The 23,775-nt window shown below is 47.3% G+C and overlaps 1 protein-coding gene across 1 annotated transcript; it reads right to left on the bottom strand.

Annotated features, from left to right (window-relative positions):
* Positions 1-80: 80 nt before the first annotated feature.
* On the bottom strand, positions 81-1,440 carry LOC121838517 (beta-1,3-galactosyltransferase 5-like). The gene has a single exon (XM_042294808.1). The coding sequence runs from the start codon at positions 1,413-1,415 to the stop codon at positions 81-83; it is 1,335 nt and encodes a 444-aa protein (XP_042150742.1). The 5' UTR covers positions 1,416-1,440.
* Positions 1,441-23,775: the final 22,335 nt, after the last annotated feature.

The following is a 23,775-nucleotide window of genomic DNA, read 5'->3' as shown; positions in this document are numbered from 1 at the left end:
GATCATGAGGGCGAACGGAGTATCAGTTCTACAATAGATATACGCGTCCTTCTAGACACGTGACTGACTCGAAGCTTCTATCAGCTCGAAGGTAGAGCATTAGAACGGATGACGCGCATATCCGTTGTAGAAGTGATACTATTTGTTGGAGAGTCACTTTCTGGCTCCCCAGTCACATCGTCCGCTGCATGATTGTTAGCAACACGAGACACTTGGTTCACGTCCAAAGCCTCGTTAGAAGTTGTGGTCCGAACGATGACTGTCCCGGCGGTCGATGAGATACCTAGGCTCCAAGTTCGCAACGACTTCAAAACGTCATTAGTATCGGATACTTTTGGCACTATTTTTCTTTTTGCTAGAAGTTCCTTCACCACAGCCTTCCACCCTCTCATACGAGCTCTTTCGCCGTGGATGTGTCCGAAGATGATCTCCCCTTTGACCACTTTTTTCCACTTTTCACCGCCGAAGGCGTAGTATCTGTTCAGTCTCACGTGTCCCACGCCTGCGATCCTGGCCATTTCTCCGGTCACTAGTGCGTCGTCCACTGAAAGAAAAGGAAGTTCGAAGGAGGCGTTGTACAGCGGCCGCAGAATGCTGCTTCTAAATATAACCGTGCTCCCAGAGCAGTACGTCGGGAAGACATTAGGTGGGTACTGTTTTTTCGAAAGGTACCACGGAGACATGGTATGCCTAAGAACCGGCATGCCGCGCCAAACGCAACAGTGAAACGCCGGTTCTTCTGACTCTGTTATTTGGTCTATGTACCTAAGCAGCTTATACAAGTTCAACACAATGTCGTCGTCCATTTTCACGATGTACTTCGCGGAAGGACAGTTGTCCATCGTCCACTTCATCCCATAGACGTACTTGTAGGTGAGGTTACGGTACGTATCCATGTAAGGAAAGATCACGATGTCTCCGTTGTGCGCAGCTTCCTCCAGGATCATGTCCATTGTCTTGGCGTCTCGGGCGAGACCCAGAAAGAACACGATGGACCAGTTGTAGCGTGACATTAGCGTGGCGTCTCCGATAAATTTGCGTAGAATGTCACGATGGGTGAAGTGGTCGGGTGCGGTGTGGACGAAGAACAGGTAGCTCAGGTTGTCTCTGCACGTCGAAGCCACCGAAGGAGCGGCTGGCAGGTAGCTGGTGTTTTCAACAGGATACGGAAGGCGGTCGTATCCGCTGGATAGCTGCTCGATGGGTCCCCAGGACTGGTGCGACTCCCAGCTGGCGTCCGGTGGTTCCGTGGGCAGCTCTGAACTGGACGATGGAACTGCTTCGCTCCAGTCGCTTACGTTCGGAGCCGACCGCTGCAAGAGGGCCCACGGGTGGGATAAGTCGGCCATGCGAACTTCGTAGTGGACGTACAGGTACGTGATGTTGAGCACGGCAAAGAGTGAGAGAGCCGTCATGATAGCCCTCCGGTGTGTTGTGGTGGGATGCCGCCATCGGATACCTGGAGTGGAAGAAATTGCTCTTTAGATTGCATACTTGGTTTGAAGCTCTTTTTTTTTTAATCTAGTGCCGCACGGTACTATAAAGAAGTTGGGACAATAAATGATGAATTAGCTTACGCTGCTTAGAGAGGAAGCTGTACATTTTAACCTTTTTCTTTTTTTCTTTCAGAAAAATCCTACAATTCTACAAAAATGAAAAAAACAAAAAACGTTGCATACCTGTGATGCACTACTTCTTAGCCTTTCTTTCATTCAAAATTAGTTACCAAATTATTTGCCACAAAAATTGGTGATAGCACTAACATCATGTGAGCCGTATACATTATGACGTTCCCTGTTGAACAAGCCTTTGGCTATTTTGCTTCCAGAGCGTTACTCTTAGGCGCCCATTCCGCGTATAGCGGCGGCGCCGTCGACGTAACCCCGCTAAACTTAACGGTAAACCTGAAGTCACGTGACCTCAACACCAATTCAGTTTCTTGCCAAGTTTAGCGGGAGAACTGACTTGGTGTGGACGTCATGTGACGCCAGTTTCACCGCTAAATCTAGCCGAGAAACGGAATTTGTTCATGGGTGACGTGACACGAGGTCAGGTGACGTCATTTTCCCCGGTAAATTTAGTGGGGAAACTGAATTGGTGTTAAAGTCACGAGGCGTGAATTTTCCAGCTAAATTTAACAGGAAAACTGGGAGGAGGGGAGGGTACGGAGGAGTAGGTTGGGAGGGTACGAAGGAGGGGACATGTATATATTGTAAGGAGGGAGAGGAAAGGGGTCCTCCTCCCTCTGTCCTCCTTCTTCCTTCCTCGTCCTCCTCCTCCACTCCTCCACCTTAATAACCTCCCCTCTTCCTCCATACTCTCTTCCTCGTCCTCCACACCCTCCCCTCCTCCTTCTCCATACTCTCCCCTTCTTTTTTTTTCAAATTATTTATTGATCTTGTTTCTGAGAAAGTAGGCAGAGAAAAAAGGACCTCGAACGCCGCTTGACTAGCCTCTGCCCCCGTAGCAGCACAGGGAAAAAAAGATAAACTTAAAGACACTAACTAGCATTTGTTGTATTCATAAGACCGCACGGGAAGGACATCATCTCTATTGCTAAAAAAGATGCTGTAAGCAAAAGGGAAAGAAAAAAAAAACTAAAAAGTAAGTGACACAATAACAACACGGGCAAACCGGAAACGTTTCTGTGATACAAAGCTTTTTTTTAGAGTATCTATGGGAGTAAGCATTAGACAAAAAGTGAACATATTTGTTTGGCGGACCTACTGAAGATATATATATATATATATATATTGAGTTCATAAAACGATTCAGAAGATGGGGGAGGGTACATTATGACATCTGACTCCCATAGTTGACTCTTGAATGGGGCACTATCCATCTCTCAGCATTAGAAGTCGGATAAATTGCTTGTCTCAGTTCATGTTGAGAAATTGATAGATGCATATTTTGATTCTGTCTAAAATACCTTTTCTAGGAAAGGGCATATTTATAACTAGGGTGGTTTGGAATTTGTACTATATTAAATTTATGAATTAATGGCTTGGTACGACTATCGTATGCTGCATGACATAAAACTCGAGTTGCTTTTTTTGAAGATTATGTGTTAGTTTAAGATATGTGGCAGTCGTAATTCCCCATACTAAAAAGCAATAGTTGTAGTATCTGTACAAAAGGGACTTGTATATAAGGCGCATAGCAGAGATGGTATTAATATTTCGGTATTTACATATAGCCCCGCTTTAGAAAAAGCTATACTACTCCGAGTGTAACCAGTTTGTTTTCAATATTATTGAAAATAATAATTGTTGCTTGAACATTGCGAGTTCAGTAGAATGACCTTTTTCTGAACCCTTACTGACAGAGTGTAAAAATTGAAAATTTTCACAAAAAATGTATAATCGTTTATGTAAAATTTTTTCGAGACCTTTTAAAAATATTGGTAAAACGAAAATAGGTCTATAATTTTGTAAGTTATTCTCACCCCATGCTTTATGTAAAACTGAAACTTTTGACACCTGCATTTTCTTAGGGAAAACCACTGTTTGCAGCGCTAGATTTAAAATATGTGTCAAACACGAAACGATGGAACAACATTCTCAATAGGTTTAATTTGAAGGTAATGAAAATCGCTGCTTCTACTATTTTTTTTTAGTCTTGAAAAACTGAGAGTACCTCATTTTCATCAGTTGGATAAAAAACAAGCTGTCATGTGCGCTGATCATGTATTTAAAAGCATGCTCACTTTCTGTTCCCCGCAGGGGCACCTGTGAAAGCAGGTGTTTGGAGAGTGGCGTCTCCACGGACCCCCAGCCCCGCAGGCGGCGCCTGCACGTTGGTTGGTAGGTGCTTGGTGAGTAGCGTCACCACGGACTCCAGCCACATGGGCCACCATACCCGCATGGGGGGGGGGGCACCCACTTTAATAGTTGCTTGGTGAATGGCGTCACTACGAACCCCGAGCCATGTGGGTTCGCCCACCTACGTCTGGCTGTGCGTGGCTTAACCCGTGTTTGGGGAAAAGGAGATCCTGGTGGTTGAGCTGAGCCCGGGGTACGTTTGGAACCTTCGGGGTCCCATGGGCGGGGCAATATACCGCTTCGGCTCCTCTTTCTCGTTGACCGGTGTACTGGCTTAGCCCTATCAGGATGATTCAGGTAGTCGCCTTTCTTCTTCTCTTCTATCTTTAACCATTCTTCTTTTTCTCGTCTTCCTTCCTATTTCATCTTCTTTGATGGCAAGGGCTAACCTTGGGTGGCGACAGAACTCTTTCTTGACCCACACTCGGTTATAGTATCCTAGTAGCACTGTTAGAGTAAGATACTCAGACAAGCCAGACCTGTTACGAGATGTTACCTATATCCCCTCGTTGGACTCCGTGGTGAATGGTGGTGCGCTAGACGCCGAAGTTCCGGCCCTTCATATGGAGCCCCTCCTCTCTACACCCGGTTCAAGGAAAGCTTTTAAGAGGCCTCGCCCTGAGCCCCAAATCATTGGAAAAGCCCCTGGAACGGAAACATTTACAAAGTTCTTCGTGATCCACTTGAACCTCAGAGACAAACCAGTGTTCAAATTGTCCCCTTTTGTGGTAGCCAAGGTGCTAGAAAACCTCATCGGGTTCTCGCACATAGCAAAAAAACTCCACTCAGGCGACTTTCCGTTGAAGTGTACGCGAAAGTTCAAAGTGAGGCACTCTCCAAGATGACCAGCATAGTCGATGTCGAAGTGTCCGCGAGTCCTCACCGGACGCTCAAGACGTTTCATTGAGTTCTTTCTGAAGACCACTTCCTTGACGCTAGCGAGGAAGAAATCCTGGAAGGACTGAAATATGCCGGTGTTGTCGCCTTTAAACGTATTATGTTCCGGAAGGATGGCAAGGAAACCCCATCAAAGCATGTAATCTTAACTTTGGAAAGACGCACTTTCCCCGAAACTGTGAAGATGGTCTATCTCCAATGTTGCATCTGTCCCTATGTCCCACACCCGCAACGGTGCTTCCGCTGCCAGCGCTTTGGGCATGAGTCACGCAGTTGTCTAGGGAAAGAAACTTGTGCGAAATGTGGAAGCCAGGAACATGTTGCTGACATCTGCGAGGCAGCGGCCGCCGTAGTAACTGCAGTGGGCCGCACTCAGCTTACTCCCGCACCTGTCCCATTTGGTGTCAAGAAAAAATGAATCCTTTCCCTAAAGCAAAGGAGAATATCCCCTGTTTTAAAGCTAAGAAGCTGTCCTTCCTTTCAAAGGGAAGTTACGCCGAGGTGGTGCGCAGGGGCCCTGCACCATGCTTGGAGACTAGGGCCACCCAGGTCTCTCCTGAGATCTTGGTGGCTGACCTAAGTGCCCCATCCCCTCAACAGGAGCAGCATGCTTCTCCCATGGGCAAGGGCAGGCCGGTAATTGCCTTGCCCGCCCTGCCGTTCAAGACTGTGGCGCAGGGTCAGCAGGCTTCCTCTTCTCGCGGAGAGGGCGCTTTAGCTGCTTCCTCTGCTCAGGACAGGACAGCACCGGCTGCACCTGTCAACATTGGCCGCTCTCCTAAGGAGGAGAAAAAGCGAGGCCCTCTTTTTCAGTCCCTGCAGAGGAAGCCAGCCACCAAGGAACTGCGTGGCTCACACGCAACTTCCCTGTCGGGAAAGAGGTGGAACAGATGGACGGATCAGAACCCCTCCCCAGTACATCAACCACCTTTTCACGTAGTTCTGGTCTTGGCCGCGGATTGGGGCGTCGTGGCACAGGCCTTCCCGGGGCCAGGAGGCAAGTCTGCCTGCGGGGCTCAGGAGAACGCTGGCGCTGCCTTGTCTGCCCTCTCATCGACTCCGGGGTCTGACCAGGATGAGATGGAGTGGCAGGCTACAAAGAAACAAAAATCTAAAAAACCCGTAAATCCTCCCAAGTGAAGCAACTAACTCACTTTTTCATGTGCTCAGGATTTTGTTTCTAAAATGGCTTCAGTGCTCATACAATGGAACTGTCGTGTCCTTCTAAGAAACCTGGACGATGTAGAACATCTTCTGGAGGAATACAAGCCACGAGCATTGTGCGTGCAAGAGACTCATTTGAGTCGCAGTCGTACTAATTTGCTCAGACGTTACCGTGTTTTCCGGAAGGATCGTCTGAGCTGTAGCAGTTCCTCTGGAGGAGTTGCGGTGGTTCTCCCAACAGACGTACCGTGCAGAGAGGTTCCGCTGTCCGCACCACTTAAAGCAGTGGCTGTTCGGTTCATGCATCATAAAGCTCTTACAGTATGCTCTCGATATCTGCCACCTTCTTTTACTTTGAAATGTTCAGATTTTACCTCACTGTTAGACCAGCTTCCTGAGCCTTTCCTTTTGATGGGCGATTTTAATTGTCACAACCCTTAATGGGGGAGCACACGCCAGGATGTCGGAGGAAAAATATTTGATTCAGGTTTAACCACTCGAAGTCTTTGTCTTTTTAATACGGGCCAGCCAACCTATTTTAGTCCATTATCTTTGTCATCAACTTCCATCGACATTTCAATTGGATCTGCTACTTCCAGATTTTTCGTGAAGTGTGGATTCCAATCCACGCGGAAGCGATCATTTTCCCACTCTTTTAACCTGCGGTGTAGCTCCTCTTTTAATTCATACACGCCCTCCTCGTTGGAAGCTTGACAAGGCTGGTTGGGGCCTTTTTTAGCAGGCATCGCTTTTAGCATATTCTCGTCTGAATAGTCTCACAATTGACGAACTCATTCATCTTTTAACCAAGCACGTCATAGCAGCAGCCAAGTTGTCCATCCCGCAGACATCTCAATTTCTCCCTAGGAGGCCAAAACCTTGGTGGAATTCGGAATGTGTTAAGACACGCAATTAAGAAACAAAATCAGGCTTGGGGTATTCTGAGACAATACCCCACTAGAAATAACCTCATATCCTTTCGCAAAATGAAGGCCCGTGCACGCTTCGTCCGAATAAAAGCCAAACAGGAAAGTTGGCAAGGTTATGTTTCTACCATAAATAGCAGTACCTCCCTTAATGAGGTCTGGGATCGAATGCACAAGATCAATGGTTCCTATCATGCATTTAAAATCCTCCTGCTTTCTAGGAATGGAACATGCCGAGACACACTCGAGGGACAAGCTGATATTTTTGGAGAACATTTTGAGTATGTATCCGGTTCAAATCATTCTTCATCCACTTTTCTTCAACACAAACTGAAGGTTTAGAGCAATCCCTTGAAAACCTCATGAGGTGAACAGAAGGGATATAATGCAACGTTCAGCTTGCACAAGCTCCTCGCTGTTCTTCATAACACAAAGCTCTCAGCTCCTGGACCAGATGGTTTACATTATTCAATGCTACAGTGTCTCCATCCTTCTACACTCGATGTCATATTATATCCTTCTAACCGCATATGGCAGGAGGGCTATTTCCCTGCATCTTAAAAGGTGGCACATGTCTTACCACTTTTGAAGTCTGGCAAAGATTTGTGTTTCCAGTTATAGGCCCATTGCTCTTACCAGCTGTTTCTGTAAGGCATTGGAGTGTACTAACTGGAGCATGGTAAGGTGCTCGACAAATTCCAGTGCGGCTATCGTTTATCAAGGTCTACAGTCGACCACTTGGTCCGTCTCGAAACTGTTGTGCATTAGGCCTTTGCACACGGGCACCACTGCCTCTCCGTGTTCTTCGATCTCGAGAAAGCGTATGACACGGCTTGGGGCTACGGCATTTTGAGGGCACTGTTTGACTTCGGGCTACGTGGTGGCATGCTTCGTGCAATTCAGAGCTATTTAGACAGGCGCTTCTTTCGAGTACAGCTGGGAAACGCACTCTCCCGGGAATTTCTGCAGTAAAATGGAGTGCCACAGGGGGTAGTGCTAAGTGTCACCTTGTTTATAGTTAAAATAAACTCCATTGCTCCTGTAATCCCTCCGTCGGTTCAGTACTCTCTTTACGTCGATGATTTACTAATTTCAGTTTCCTCCTGTAACATCTCAGTCTGTGAACGCAGGGTTCAGCTAGGCATCAACAAGCTTACTAAGTGGGCTGACAGTGATGGGTTTAAATTCTCTCCTGAAAAGACGGCATGGGTCTGCTTCACCCGCAAACGTGGAATCCTTCTTGAACCATCCCTAAAAATCTACAATAGTAATGTTAGTGTCGAACCTCAGCACAAATGTTTGGGTCTCACGTTTGATAGTAAACTGAATTTTAATGCTCACGTAAAAAGCCTAAACTTAAAAGCTCACAAGTCTCTCAATATCCTTAAAGATATATCGCACCGGTCTTGGGGCTCAGATCGATTTTGCCTCCTACGGATCTATCGCTCTTTGGTACACTCCCGACTAGACTATGGCTGCTTTGTTTATGGGTCTGTCAGACAGTCAGCTCAAGATATTGGATCCCATTCATCATCTTGGGCTTCGTTTGGCTACGTGTGCATTTCGTACATCCCCTGTGCGCAGTTAATATGCAGAGGCTAATGAGTGTTGCCTCGAAAAACGTAAATTCGCATTGGGCATGATGTACTCTCTTCGCATCCGATCTGTCCTCCAGCACCCTACTCGAGAAGTTGTTCAAGAAGGACGCTCGGAACGACTCTTTCTCGCAAAACCTAGCGTGATCCCTCGGTTCAGTATGCGACTGAATACCTTGGCCGAGTCTGTCGGATTAGATGTGGCATCCCAGGTACTCGAATTCCCCAGCATCATAGCACCTTTGGAGCACTCTGACATATACTGCAACCTGTCTCTTGCACAGTATAACAAGAAAAACGCTCCCAGTGCAGTGCTTCTGGAAGAATGTTATGAACTCGCTCAATTGTATGAAGATCATACAAAGTTCTACACAGATGGAACAAAATCTGAGACCTTTGTTGTCATTGTCCTGTTAGTGGAAGTTGTAAGGCGGATAAATACTGCCGCTACCATTCTGACAGCGGAGCTGTACGGACTTCTGTTGGGTATACGGAACACATAGCTCGCCACAGGATACCCCAGGCAGTGGTTTTCACCGGCTGTCTTAGTGGATTGCAAGCCACCTGTTCACTGCTGCCTACAAGGAACTCCCTTGTTGTTAAAGTCCAGAACAAAATTGTTGTGGCAGCTAAAAAGCATTGCTCTATTGTCTTTTGTTGGATTCCCAGCCATGTCGGTACCCCAGGCAATGAAGCGGCCGACCGTGCTGCCCGCACATGCACCAGCAGAGAGGTAGACATAAAAGCTATCTCTTACATGGACTCGCCCTTCTATAAGGTCTCGCATACGAGCACAATGGCAAGCCTAGTGTAATGAGTAGATCTACAACAAGCTGCATCTCATTAAGCCAAACCTGGGTGAATGGGCGAGCGCCCGCCACCAAGAACGGTTTTATAGAGCAATTCTGTGTCGTTTGTGCATTAGCCACACGCGTCTGACTCATGGTTACCTCCTCCGTGGGGAGGATGCCCCTTTGTGTGAACAATGTGATGAACCTCTAAGCTACGACAAGGAAAGAGGGACATTTAAGACAAACAAACAAGACAGGCTTTCGCCTGTCTTGTGTTTTTCTTAAATGTCCCTCTTTCCTTATCGTAGATTAATGACCAACACGCTAAACCATTTAAAAAACCTCGAAGCGTTCTCCATTTTCTAATCGAGTGCCATTTCTATGAACGTGAACGCCAATCTCACTTCGCACTGTTGTACAGAAAGCACGTTCCCTTACTCCCAACGTTGTTATTGGGTGATGAACCATTCGTGACTTACAAGCAGGTTTTTAAGTTTTTAGATCATATTGGTCTTCTACATCAATTGTGAACTTTGAAACCTCTCACTGATGCCGATTATTGTTTCTGTCGTAATCATGTTTTATGTCTAATTCTTTTATTTTTAACCCTGGCACTAGAGTTCTTTTTCTTGCTTACCATCAAAGTAATAGTTTCCTTCTTTGGCGCTCTTTGGCCTCAGCAACCCTTGCGCCATAAAAACCCAATCCAACCAACCAACCAACCAACCAACCACCCAACCAACCAGGTTTGTGTACTATGAAGAAGTTTAGCAAAATATTCAAGGAAATTTATTATCTAAAGCCACACCATTTATGTCAGTGCCATCAATATTAAGTTGTGTTATCTTATTCATATGCAATCCATATTTCATTAAACTATTAAACTTTTTTAAGACTACACCTGATAGCATATCCCCATTAAACAAATCGCTGAAATATGCCTGTTTAGGTTGTTTTATGGCTTTAGTTACCACGCTCCGTTGTTTTTTGAAGACAGACAAAATGGCAACATCTTTGCTGTGCACAAATATATGATAGAAAACATTTTTCTTGTTAATCATTTTTAATTTTCCAGACGTAACCCAAGGTTTACGACATTTCTGGTGAGCTTAATGTAATAGACATGGAAAGCAGCGATCAAATATTATAGTAATTGTTAAAAAAAAAAATGAAACAGCCAAAGGCTTCATCATTTGACAAACTAGACAGCACCACACCCCAATCTTCAGAGGTCACTTGTTGCTCAAACTTTTCAAGGTTCTTTGCGCTTACGTTTCTGAAATAGACTCCTTCTGAACTAATTTCCTTCCTCTTAAAGTTTATATCAGCAGGCATATAGATTGGCAGATAATCACTAATGGTTTCTCCCACTACGCCCGAGATTACATCGGACTTGCACGGATTTGTTTAAAACAGATCGAGGGACGCTTCACGATTAAATGTATTACGAGTAGGCTGTACAAACACATTAAGCAAACTGTACTACTGAAATAAAGAACGGAACTTTGGTTAACGTGGAAAAGACGAAACCATACCTATGCTAAAATCACCGCCACAAAAAAAAACAACAACTATTTTTACAAGTGAGCTTTAAAAACACATCAATGAATTAAAAAAAGCAGTAATGTTTCCACTTGGCGGTCGATAAACAACAGAAAATGCAGATTTATCTTGTTTTAACGTCATCTTCTTTTCTCACGACACACATAAAACTTTTTATTACATGCATGCATACACCGCCACCTGGTTTAACATTACGAAATAAATTGAATTGTTCATAATTTTCTAGCGCGTCAACTTCGTTCTTTGACTTATACCATGTTTCGGTTAACATAATTATATTGTACATAAAATCAAAACTTCCAAAAAGATGCTTAGTTGCCTCGATTTTATATCTCACAGATTGTACATCAAGGTGAACAAACTAAACAGCACATTATCTTGGTCTTAAAAAAAAAGCCCAACCTCACGTGGTGAGAAATACGCCTTGTCATTCATGTTTAGAAACAAAAAAAGTGAAAGACGTTTACAACTCCTTGTAATGCCGAATTAAAGCGCAGCTCTTGAGGAGGAGGAGCGGATGTTACGGAAAGGAGGGTATGCACCTCCTCCTCCATACCCACTCCTCTCCCTCCACTCCCTGATTCCTCCACCTTATCCATCCTCCCCTCCTCCTTCCTCTCTCCTCCCTCGTGACCTCACTCGTGACCTTCGTCGAGGCCTTCACGAGTGACCTTCGTGACGCCACTCGTGAGGGCCTTCTGAAGGCTACTGTTAAGGTTGTGACCTTCGACGTGACCTTTACGAGTGACCTTCATGACGTCACTCGTGACGTCACGTGTGACGTTATTATGAGAAACGTCCCATAATGCAGACCGCGGTTACGCCGACGCCGCTCAAGCTGGAAATGGGCACATAAAAGCTGCGCTCTAAAAACCAAATTTAGAGTAACTAACTGAAAAACCAACGAAATCAGTCTAGTTTTGGCAAGTCATCCTTCGTGTCGATTAGATACGACCGAGCCCCATCCGGGCTCGGTCTTCGTAAGAGAGAACTCTTACGAAGACATTTCCATTCCTGTACCATACAGACTGATACACCTTCGCTTTTGCCCATCCTTTTGTTCCCCAGAGAAGCGATTTTTCTTGCTGTGCGAGGTTTTGCGAGATGCTTCGGGCACGTTTCAGATTTGACAGTTCATCTAGCCACAGGTCTCGCGTTGTCTGGCTAGCAAAGCGAACAATGATTCCAGGTGTCTTATCTGGGCACGAAGCAAGTTTGTGCGTTACGACAACTTGATCTGTAGTCAAGTCGGGAACATCAAGTTGTTTTTACAGCTCATTTAGTTTGGCCACGATGTCCTCATTTTCACAGGTGGGGATCCCGTGTATTTCTAAGTTCTGTTTTCGGTTCCTCCGTCCCAGGTCATGAACTTTTTGCTTTAATTGATCGATTTCTGCCCCGGCCCCGATTTCTCGAAGTTTGTTACCCTTTTTTCTCCAGTCTTTTCTTTCCTCGGGTTGTTCACCAACACAAATGTACACACCGTCGTAATTCCCCGACATATGCTGAATGCAGTGTTCCATACTATCCACCGCTGCCTTCACGTTTAGGAGCGTGTCTAGCTTTGCATTCATAGCCACCAACACGTTTGCTACATTCAGTTCGGTGTTTTGCCTTTCGTTTCGGCCAACCGATATTACAGCTAAAGGCACCGATGATTTAGCCGTCTGGACGTGCGGGGTAGGACCCTTCCGTGCAGACCGAGACTCTAGCGAAGAACTAGACTGACGTCGAGCGTGCCATCTGCATGCGATGCATGTCCAGTCAGCGAGATTCTCCTCTGGCATTGACTTAAGATTATGTTTTGTAACTCCAGAGCTCTTCCCAGTGTGATAACGGTGCTCACATTCTAAGCATTTAAAAGGGTACTCCGGCGATTTTTTGAGCTACCTTAACTAACTGTATTTTCTCACTCCCCGGCCTTTCCGGTATGCTATTTAATACCGCGAAATTAATTATAGTTATTGTGAAATCGGCAAATGAAAATGATGCGACAACCATAGTTATTGTGAAATCGGCAAATGAAAATGGTGTGAAAACCAGCATTCAAATATACCCACACTTTTTAGTGCCGTGACGTCAGTGGCAGGCAGGCTTGCCCGTCGAACAAGCAGTCTAAAAAATAGAATATGCCAATCATTTGTTCCGTGCTAGAGTGCGGGTACTGGAGCGAGCTTCCTACGCATTCATTTGGCGCCATGAAACTGCTTCGAATAAGTTGGGAGTTGGAGATGGGAGACATGCGATGTCTGCTCTCCATCAAGGCTGGGTGTCCGAAACGTCGCTTGTTCCCCTTCTCTTTGCACGTCTTACCCACGGTTCTAGTCTTGTGCCCACCTTTACGTGCCGGCAGCACACCACCTTTTGGTCCTCAGCACTCGGTTCCGTCATCGGTTGGTAGATGGCGGCACACAACGGCACTTGCGCTACCGCGCATGCAGGCGCGTTAGAATATAGGCACAAGTAAGGCGTTGTGTGTTCTTTTTCTGTTTCGTCGCCGTTCGTTCGACTCCGTCGTCTGATTTGCAAGCGCGCCTCTTTTTTTTTCTTTTTCATTACGTGGTTTAGGCCATTTTTCGGGCGTTCAGAGCTTTGCTGTCCACCATGATGAGTGCGAAGAGGACTTTGTACACACTGAAGTTGGAGCGAACGATGATCACGTACGCGAAAGACAACGGGAACCAAGGCACTGCAGACCATCTGCGATACCGTGTGATACTGGGAAGAAGACAGCGGGAGTAGGGCATTTAAGGGCGCCGCGACCCGTAAAAAGTGTACGGGACCGCGCAATAATGCAAAAGTCCACGTCCGGAACTCGAGAAGAAAATCCCTGAGTTTGTATGCAGCTAACTGAACGGGGCCACCAAGGACTCGTCGAGTCGTAGTGAGAGCAACTGGTTGACCGTGTTGCGCGGTGAAAATGAACGGCGAGCGGGCTAATTTTCTCCAGGGATGGTTACATTGCTTCTGTGGCATTTATCTTCAGAATTTCCTATATGAAATTGATATTTCTTGCACAAATTTTGTAATTTCGGAGCAGTTCCCAAATGTAAACCCCCCCCCCCTCCCCCCACTCCTCTCCCCACCTCCTTGAACATCGCGTGTGTGAAAGGAAGGTGCGCTCAGAATGGACTAATTACGGTAGCAATGAGAAATGAAAATGGAATGAAAGTCGCCAGTGGGGTCTCAGTAAGGTGCCCGCTGTGATACGACCCTTCCCCATCGCAGCTACGTCCGACGCATCTCCCGGTTCTGCGCGCGTCCGACATGTATCTTAAGGCTCCGGGGTCCGGATACGCCCGACGTACCTTTAGACTTCGCCTTCCGGATATGTCCCACGTACTTTCAGACACAGCGTTTAAAAATTGCGCTCAAAAAGAGCGTCGCATGCCCCGCCCACAGTGACGCTTGGAAGAGTGAAGTCGCTTAAATCCTATCGTCACTATCTCGGCAGCGCGTCCTTGGTGAGTGCGCCGACGACACAAGTGACGACGTGACCTAAACGACTACGTCGCTCTCCCCAGCATCATTGTGGACAGGACGTGATGCGCTCCATTTGCGCGCTATTTTTAAACCGGGCGATAAAACGGGGAATGTCGAAAAAAAACATTACCTTTTTTTGCAAATTCCTTATATTGGCCTGGTCTCCAATAGTAATTGCTCTCATTAGAGCAATTCCAACATTATTCCTAAAATTAATCATACGAAAGTTAATTAACAAATTTTATTACTAATTAGTAATTAATATTACTCAACTTAGCGTGACGATTATCCTCTCCAACGAGTCCAAACCAACGTTTCCGACTATAACGGAGATGCGTCCAAGTTCAGAAAGAAATATAATTTCTGTAGCCGGGTGAAAAACAGGATATGAGAAACGTTCTCATACCTTCAAAAACGCACTAGCTTTTGGAAACTAAAAACGACTTTATTGAGGCATCAAACTAACTGACGACTTTTCGATAAACGAATTGTTTTTTGCCGCAAACCTAAGTGATTTAGCGCCACTTTTGGGAACTCCATTAGCTTTTTCTTTGTGTCTTGCACGATCAGCTTCAATTCCCTTCCTGCGTAGTTGAGTCATATGCATGAAATATAGAAAGCCCTCGAAATCCATGGCTCATAATTGTTTATAGCATTCCTTAAAGAAACAGTATCGAGGAGTTTGTATCTAAACTAACCTTGGCTCATTCAACTTAATTAAGTAATAAAGTTTATTGAAAAAAAATCAGAACGAGTGGGTTAAATACTTTATTTGATATATTTTGTTTAAGTTATTTCTGTCGTTTCGCGCAGACGTGTGAAGCAGCCCAGAACCTCTAAGTCCCTCAGCTACACTTCAAGAATCAATTATCTTGGTTGTTAAAATAATAGTTGTCAGTTATCTGATGGGTCCTCTGAAATCGTGAAAAAACGCTTTTCTGTCTTCTCCTCCAGGAGCGTTGAAACAGTTCGCGACAAACCAAAATAGGGAGATTTGAGGAAACGTTTTCGCACCCCTGATACGGTACGATGGACCCTCCGGTGCGAATTCCGCGTATGCGGGTCTTCTGAGCTAGCAAATGCGCAGTTCATGCCGGAGGGCCCATCTCACCGTATCGAACGAGCGAAAACGGTTCTCTAAAACTCCCCAACGATACCCGCAGGGGACACCTGTGAAAGCAGGTGTTTGGTGAGTGGCGTCACCACGGACCCCGAGCCATGCGGGTTCGCCCACCCACGTCTGGCTGTGCGTGGCTTTCCCGTGTACGGGGAAAAGGGCATCCTGGTGGTTGAGCCGAGCCCCGGGTAGGTTTGGACCCTTTGGGGCCCCCCGGGTGAGGCAATACACCACTTTGGCCCCCGCTTCCCGTAGACGGGTGTCCTGGCTTGGCCCGACCAGGATGATTCAGTGAGTCGCCACTTCTACTATCCCCTCCTTTCTTTCACCCTTGTCTTCTCCTTTTTACTCTTCTCATTTCTCTTCGTTCCTTTTTACCTCCTTTGGCGGCAAAGGCTAACCTTGGGTGGCAATAGATGCTCTTGTCTTGAACCACACTTGGTTATAGCGTCTCGGTAGTACTGGCAGAGCAACGTACTGAGACAAGGCCTGACTGTTATGAGGTGTTGCCTGTCCTCTTGTTGGGCTCCGTGGTGAACGGTACGCCACGGATGTTGAATTTTCTCTGACTTTTATGGCGTCTTTTACTAAAACCTCTTCAGGACAAGCGTCCAAGCGGCCTTATCCTGAACTAACCAAAGTAAAAGATGTTGAGCCTGCAACCTTCAAAAGATTCTTTGTTATTCGTTCTGAAGATGAACGGCGCCCCGTGGGAAAAATGTCTTCTTCCGTTGTGGAAAAAGTTCTTGAGAACTTGATTGGTTATGATTAGAAAGCGAAGAAGATGCACTCCAGTGATCTCCTCGTCGAAGTGAACACTAAAGATCAAAGCATGGCACTCCAGAAACTGTCCCGCATCATAGATGTCCAAGTAACAGCAGCCCCATACCGCACACTGTATACCATACTTTTTTAGAAGGGGAGAGGGCGGGTTGGTCCTTGTTACTGAAAAGGATTTTTTTAAATAAAAGCAAGCAGTCAACAGAGAAGAATTTTAAGGAAGCAAAAAAGGTTTCCCTCGCGAGGGCAAAAAAAAAAAAAAGAGGGCTGCTGAACAGTGCCAGAACTTGAGTCTGGACTGTTTAAAGGCGTCGATCATACGGGCTAAGGATCTTAACATAAGGGTTTTTTTCACGGTAGAGACTCATGAGGTGGACATGCCGTTTAGGGCTGTTGTGACACAGAAGGGGTCGTGGCAGATGCAGATGTCATCGTACCTTCAGCGTCACCTTTTCCAGCTTCAGTTGAACGATCCTTTCAGGGTGAACAATTCAGAACGCGTAGTGAAGTTTCTGACATATTCTAACCATGTTGCCTGTGATGCGGTATCATTTGACGTTTAAAACCTGTTTTATTTTATACCACAGGACGGTCTCTTTGTAGCTATTCGTGAGGCCATTGAGGTGTTTGGGGAGGTCAAGTTCCAAAATCAATGTGGGGTTGCCGCGGAAGGTTTTCTAGAGCTGCTGGGCTTTTATTTGGAATCCACATATATTGTTTTTAGAGACATACAGCTTGTGCAGAAGCAAGGTGTGTGTATTGGTGCGAGGGTGACTCCAGTGTTAAGTGATTTGTACATAGCAAAGTGTGATAAGGATATTAAGAATAGACTGGAGGCAGGGGTCGTCCATGTATTCAGATTTGTGGACGACTACCTTGTTCTGTTCCGGAGAAAGGGGGAGTCAGAAAGGGCGGTGTTTGTGTCAGACATGTTGGAGATTTTCAAAACTAGTGCCTCGGGCTTGAATTTCACAAGTGAGAACCCGGTGGAGGGCGGTTTGCAGTTTTCAGATCTGAAGTTGGCACTCCTCCCGTCGCATGTATGTTGGGCTTCCTGTCCTAGGGCGAAAAAAGGTGTTTTGCCTTATGACTCTAACCACTCCCAAGATTATTAAGAGGGGGATAGCCACAACTTGCCTGAACGCGGCCTTAACGAAGTCTTGTCAGCACAGCGTAGCCCACAGCTTCGGGTTACGAGTGAGGAGGCTGGAGGAGGGAGGTTTCACCTTTGAGATAATTAAGGTGGTGGTAGAGGGCTCGCTAAAGAAGTTTCGTGGAGGAGGGAAAAGGGAAGAAAGGGCAAGCCCGATAAGAGACCGGTGGTGATACCGTATATACATAACGTTAGCCATAACATAAAAAAGGTGGGGGAAAAGCATGGCATTTCGGTTCTTCTTTCAGCTCCACAGAAATTAAGCAAGCTACGTGGGAGGGTGGAACGGGGTGACACACGGGTGAATATTTGTCAGAAAAAGCACGAAACAAAATACGTAGGGTGCAGAGTGGGGGTTGTGTACAGAATTCCTCTGTCTTGTGGGAGGGTATACGTGGGGCAGTCGGGGCGATGCGTGAACGAAAGACTGAGGGAACATGCCCTGTCATTGAGGTCAGCCCCCTCTGGCAATCTCGCAGTGCAGTGCAATAGGTGTGAGTATTTACCCTCTTAGACAACACCGTCATCTTGGCGCGAAACAAAAATAGAAAGACAAGGGAGATAACGGCAGCGTTTTTTATTTCCGAGTGTGACGAGGGTATGTGTGTAAGTGCCCCATCGATAACCCTGTTTGAATCGGAGTTATCGTTTTAGAGCGCAGCTCTTAAGCGCCCGTTCCCGGCTTGAGCGGCGTCGCCGTCGCCGTCGGCGTAACCGCGAGTAACCCTCGTAACCCTCGTGAGGGTTACGAGGGTTACGAGGGTTAATCTCACGACGGTTGCCCTCACGAGGATCACGAGGGCTACGAGGGTGACGAGGGTTAGTTACCCTCAAAAGGGTTACCTTCGCGAGGGTCATGAGGGTTACCCTCACGAGGGTCACGAGAGTTACCCTCACGAGGGTTGCCCTCACAAGGGTTACTAGGGTTACCCTGTTATGTTGTTATTTTGTTGGCCTCGCTAATCGACGCTAGCGAGAACGTCGCCGTCAACCTGCTGCGTCAGCAACGCATAGTGCCGTGTTGGAACCGATAAAAGCGGCTGCGCCTAGCAGCGTGTGGCTCTTCGTCCTGCTGCCGAGATGCAATAAACGCAGTCAGACCAACTACAGTCTCCGTCTCGGTGGGCTGCCCGGAAACGTAACAGCCCTCACGAGAGTCACGATGGTTACCCAGGTCACGTGACCCCCCCCCCCCCGGGGTCACCTGAAATGGGGATACGCTCCGAGGCCACGTGACCCCCCGTTGACGTTATCGCCACTGATGACGTCATCAGTGACGTCAGTGATGATGTCATCGGCGTCCGGATCGTCATCGGCATCATCACCGATGACGTCATCAGTGACGTCACTAATGACGTCACAGGCATCCACATCGTCATCGTTATCATCACTGATGACGTCATCAGTGACGTCACTGATGACGTCACCGGCATCCGCATCGTAATCATCATCATCACTGACGACGTCATCATCATCATCACTGACGACGTCATCAGTGACGTCACTGATGACGTCATCGGCATCGTCACGTGACCCCCAGGTCACGTGACCCCCCGATGTCACGTGACACCCCAAGGTCATGTGACTCCCACAAGGTCACGTGACCCCCCCCCCCCCGCAAGGTCACGTGACCCCCCCCCCCCCCCCGAGGTCACTTGACCCACCCCCCCAGTACCCTTCCCTCCTCCTCCTCAAGAGCTGCGCTCTAATTCGGCGTTACAAGGAGTTGTAAACGGCTTTCATTTTTACGATCATGCACAGTGTAAGAGTACGAAATGTGATAAGCGGCGGTTGGAACTGAATCGGATGTGTGTCTTGTTGGTTTCGCGGCACTAGTGTTTTTTTTCCAATAAACCAGTTGCAAGTAGCGCTCTGTGGTGTGTGTCTCTCCTACTCGTCCGTCGTTTTTAGCGCTTTTAACCCCTAAACATGTTCAACCAACTAGCCCAAATGCAAACCCTTCTGTATACTATTCCAAGCGTGCTCTCCGAGGACGACCTCCTACACTCTAGTGAAGAGGAAATTCTCGAAGGCCTCCGACCCTTGGGTGTCGTTGCTGTAAAGCGGATCATTGTCAAACGGGATGGTGTGGAAACTCCAAGCAAGCATGTTATTCTCACGTTCGAAAGACACACTCTCCCAGCATTCGTGAAGGCGGTATAGCTCCACTGCCGTGTCCGACCGTACGTACAGAATCCGCTGCGGTGTTTTCGGTGCCAGCGGTTCGGTCATGGCGCTCGGAGCTGTCGAGGCAAGAACATCTGCGCAAAGGGTGGAAGCACTGATCACGTTTTTGACATCTGCGAGAGTGAAGTGAAATGTGCTAACTGCAATGGTCTAGATCCCGCATACTCGCGTGCATGCCCCAAATGGAAACAGGAGAAAGAGATCCTTTCGTTGAGAGCCAAGGACAACCTGTCTTACCCCGAGGTCAAGAAGCGCTATGCCTTCTTTGCCAAGGGGGGCTTCCTCGAGGTGGTGCGTAGGGGGCTTGTACCACCTTCCAAGCCTCGACCCTCCCAGGTTCCGTCTGGGAACCAGGAGGTCGTCGCTCAGCCCCCACCTACCAAGAAACCAGAGGTGGTGGCGTGCCCTCCACCTCTCGGAGGTGGCACTGGTGCCCCTCCCACTCAGAGGGACAGGCTGTCAAACGACATGCCTGCCCTTATTACTCGGCCTCCTTCTAGGAGGAAGGAGTGAGCCCCAAGCCTCTCGAGGAGCCGTCCACATCTAGGGAGCAGCGGGCACCCCCCTGCTGCCTCCGTCTCACCTGAATAAGAGCGGATAGATGTGAGTGAGTCTCCTCCCATCTGTTTGGCTCCTCCTGATGACTCAAAACTAAAGAAGTCATCCCCAACGAAACCGATGCCACGGGTAACCCCGCCCAAGCCGCCTGAGGGCGTCTAGGCAGGACCCATTTTTAACATTCCCACCATAAATTGTTACAGTTTCATGCAATGGAACTGCCGAGGACTGCTTCACAACATTGACGATGTGCACTTTTTTCTTGATCAGCTGCGAGCTCTAGCAGTTGCTCTGCGAGAGACTCATCTCAATAGCACTCATATCAATATGTTTCGTCGTCACCATGTTTTTTGAAAGGACGGTGCATCATCTCATTCTTCGGGTGGAGTTGCAGTTATGGTACGAGGCGATATTGCATGCACAGCAGTTCCTCTTCGCTCACCCCTAGAAGCTGTTGCAGTGCGCATTCTTGCAGATCGTCTCATTACTCTTGTCTCCCTTTACATCCCACCAGATGTTACGATTGCAGTGATGGAAGTGCTGCGCCAATTGCGCCAAATTGCGCCAAGGACGTAATTCTGCGACATGTAGCACAAAATTGTCATTTTACCGAAGAATTGCGCCATGCCTGCGCCGAGATGAGATGTAGCTAGCAATAAAAAATAAAAATTGAAGTTTTATCAGAGCGCGTGGCGGTACTGCGGTATTTTCCGCGCTGCAACTGTTACGCAAACCGAAACTGCGAGGGCGCATTATCATCATTATCATTGAAAGGAACAACGTTAGCAACATCCGAGACCAAAGCTGCAGAGGCTAAAGGCCCATACGCACATTCGCGTTTGAACGCGTTTGAGTGCGTTGCGGAGTCCTTGCGGCGAGGCGCGGTCGCTTGCGGAGCGACGCGCGCCTTCCCGCAACGCTCGGTAGCGCGACGCAAGCGAGTAGAGACTCGCTCAACTTTCTGAAGCGTTGCGGTGCGTTCGGGTGCGTTCGACCAATCAGAAGCCGAAAGAGGAGCGGGAGTGACGTGTTCGCTCGCCCCACCCGGCCGACTCGGCGAGACGTATCCGGTTCGCCGGTCGCAGTGCTTGCTTTTTCGTTTTAGGGAGCGGTGGGGACTGTATTTTCCAAGGCTGCGATGGTTCAAGCTTGACAAAACGTCGGGGAAGCCGGCGAGATTCCCAAGATGGAACACTTGGACGCTGTCGCTGTGCGCCGCCATGTTGCATTGGATTTCGCTTACTATTGGTGAGCCACTATCGACGATAGCGCGTTCTTATTGGCTCTTGACTGCGGTTGACTGCGTGTCAACACAACTGTGCGTACAAGTTTGGCGCAAGCGCTCTTCGCAACGCAACGCGTCCGCTTGCCGCTACGGAACGCACCGCGCTCAAACGCGAATGTGCGTATGGGCCTTAAGCGAAGAACCATCCAACTAAGCAGCCTATTTAAAAAAAAAAAAAAAAAAAAGGGCCGAGCTTGTGGATGTTTTTAATGTTGGCCCGCCCTGTTCCCGTGCGCTAGCAACCAGCGAAGTCAAAGCTAGCGCGAGCCCAATGCTCTGTGCATTCCTGACTCGCACGTGGGCTTGTGCAGTTTGGGCACCGTTACGGGCTCCATGCGCGCGCTTCTAACTTCGGCTGCGCTCGCACCGAAGCTGAAACGAAGTATAGTTGAGTTGCACCAAACTCTGGATGTAGTGCTGGTAAAGCCTCACAGTCCTTTTCGGAGCACAAAGCACTGCGCGACTGCGGTGTCTGCTCCGCGGGTGTCGCTTCTCTGCAGCGCGTCGGTGCATGCCAAGGGGCGCACTCAAAAAGTTAACTCGTCATGATCCGATCGTGACTTCGCCAGCACATCGAAAATGAATCGGAATTTTCGAAGCGAATATCAGATACCGCAATATTTGAAGCTGCTGCCCGAAAGTCAACTCTAATCTGAACTAAAACATTCCACAAGAGTGAGCGTCGTTAGATGCTGCTACAGATACCTCAAGAGAAGTGCAGGCTGATAAAATTAAATAGCCTGTACCATCAGAACTCAGTGTGACATATTTAATTGTATTTTTTTATCTGACGAGCAGATAAACTTTATTTTAAAAAATGTTCTTTTTGTGTGTGTTTACTTTGTTGAATTTTATATATCCCGAGTTAAAATGGTGACAGGCGCTGTGTTCCAATAATAGAGATGGGCTTTATATAGCAATGCAGCATGATTTCATTTTCAAGGAATATACCAACATCTGCCGGACCCTGCTCCAAAAGGGCCACTACCTGCTCCAAAACAACATTTCGCCTGCTACAAGGCCTGCTCCAAAAGGTCAAATGGCACTTCCATCACTGCGATTGACTTTTACGATTTGCAGGACCTGCTGAACCAGCTGCCGAAGTCTTTTTTTAATCTTAGTTTTTTTAAATGCACACTACCCCTTATGGGGAAGTGCTCGGTTGGACAATCGTGGAAAAGTCATTGAACGTTTTTTTACTTTCATCTTCACTATGCCTTTTAAACACTAAAATACCAACATTTTATAGTACAAGCCATAACACTTTCACATGTATAGACTTGCCTATATCATCACCTACACTATTCCCTTGTTTTTCATGGAAGGGTTTAGATGATCTTTTTGGCAGTGATCACTTTCCCATCGTTTTAGAAAGACGTATTCCATAGCCCACTATTTTAAAGCGAATTCCCCGATGGAAACTTGATAAGGTTGATTGAGGACTTTTTCAACTGGACGCCCCACTTCAACCGTTAATGACACCAGAGGAGGCTACTTTATATGTTACCAAGCAAATCATAAATGCGGCACATCACTCTATCCCCAAGGCATCCACAAACCTCTGAAAACGGTGCAAGCCGTGATGGACCCAGGAGTGCAGCACAACTAGGCGAAACATGAAAGAAGCATGGGACACCTTTCGAAGGTATCCAATTCCCAAAAACTTGATGAGTTTAGAAAAAGAAAGGCGAAGGCTCGGTGGACATGAAAGCAGGCAAAACGGACATTCTGGAAAAAGTATCTCTTCCCTGAGCAGCGCTGCCTCCGCGAAAGAGGTGTGGGACCGCTACCGTAAAATCAGGGGTGACTACCGTGGCTCCATTGTTCCTCCTCTCTTCGTCCCGTCTCCTGCATCGTTAAAGTATATAGGAAATGCCCTCGGCATGCACTTTCAGGGTGTGTCTTCCTCTGGTAACTACAATGCTGTTTTTAAGCGGTTCAAGAGGAATGCAGAATGTCAGCGACTGAAGTTATCAGGTGCGAATTCTGAACCTTACAACAAACCTTTTACGGTTTGTGAGCTAAAACTGGCTCTTGACACCAAGAAATAATCCTCACCAGGTTCCGATTCTATCCACTATGAAATGCTTCGTCGGCTCTCCTTGGAATCGTTTGGACAGTTGCTTAAATTTTTTAACCGTCTCTGGAAAGACTCCTACTTTCCCGACGCATGGAAATGTGCACATGTCGTATCCTTCCTGAAACCGGGAAAGGACCCCTCATGTCCATCAAGTTACCGCCCAATTGCACTCACTAGCTGCCTGGGTAAGACATATGAGAGACTCATTAAAGGGATACTGAACCAAACTTTCGAGCTCACGAAACAAGGCCGGGCGGATAGGCGGGAAGCTGCAAAACCAAACATTATCACTCATATGGCGATATATATAACGGATCGCCGTATTTTCTTGGAAAAGAAGTGCGCGATTGAACTCGGCCGACGAAGCCGACGAGA

Source organism: Ixodes scapularis, unplaced genomic scaffold, assembly GCF_016920785.2.
Source record: "Ixodes scapularis isolate PalLabHiFi unplaced genomic scaffold, ASM1692078v2 PGA_scaffold6__148_contigs__length_123643588, whole genome shotgun sequence".
Taxonomy (NCBI): Eukaryota; Metazoa; Arthropoda; class Arachnida; order Ixodida; family Ixodidae; genus Ixodes; species Ixodes scapularis.
Note: the sequence above shows the minus strand (reverse complement) of the source record. Positions and strands in the feature narration are given on the sequence as shown.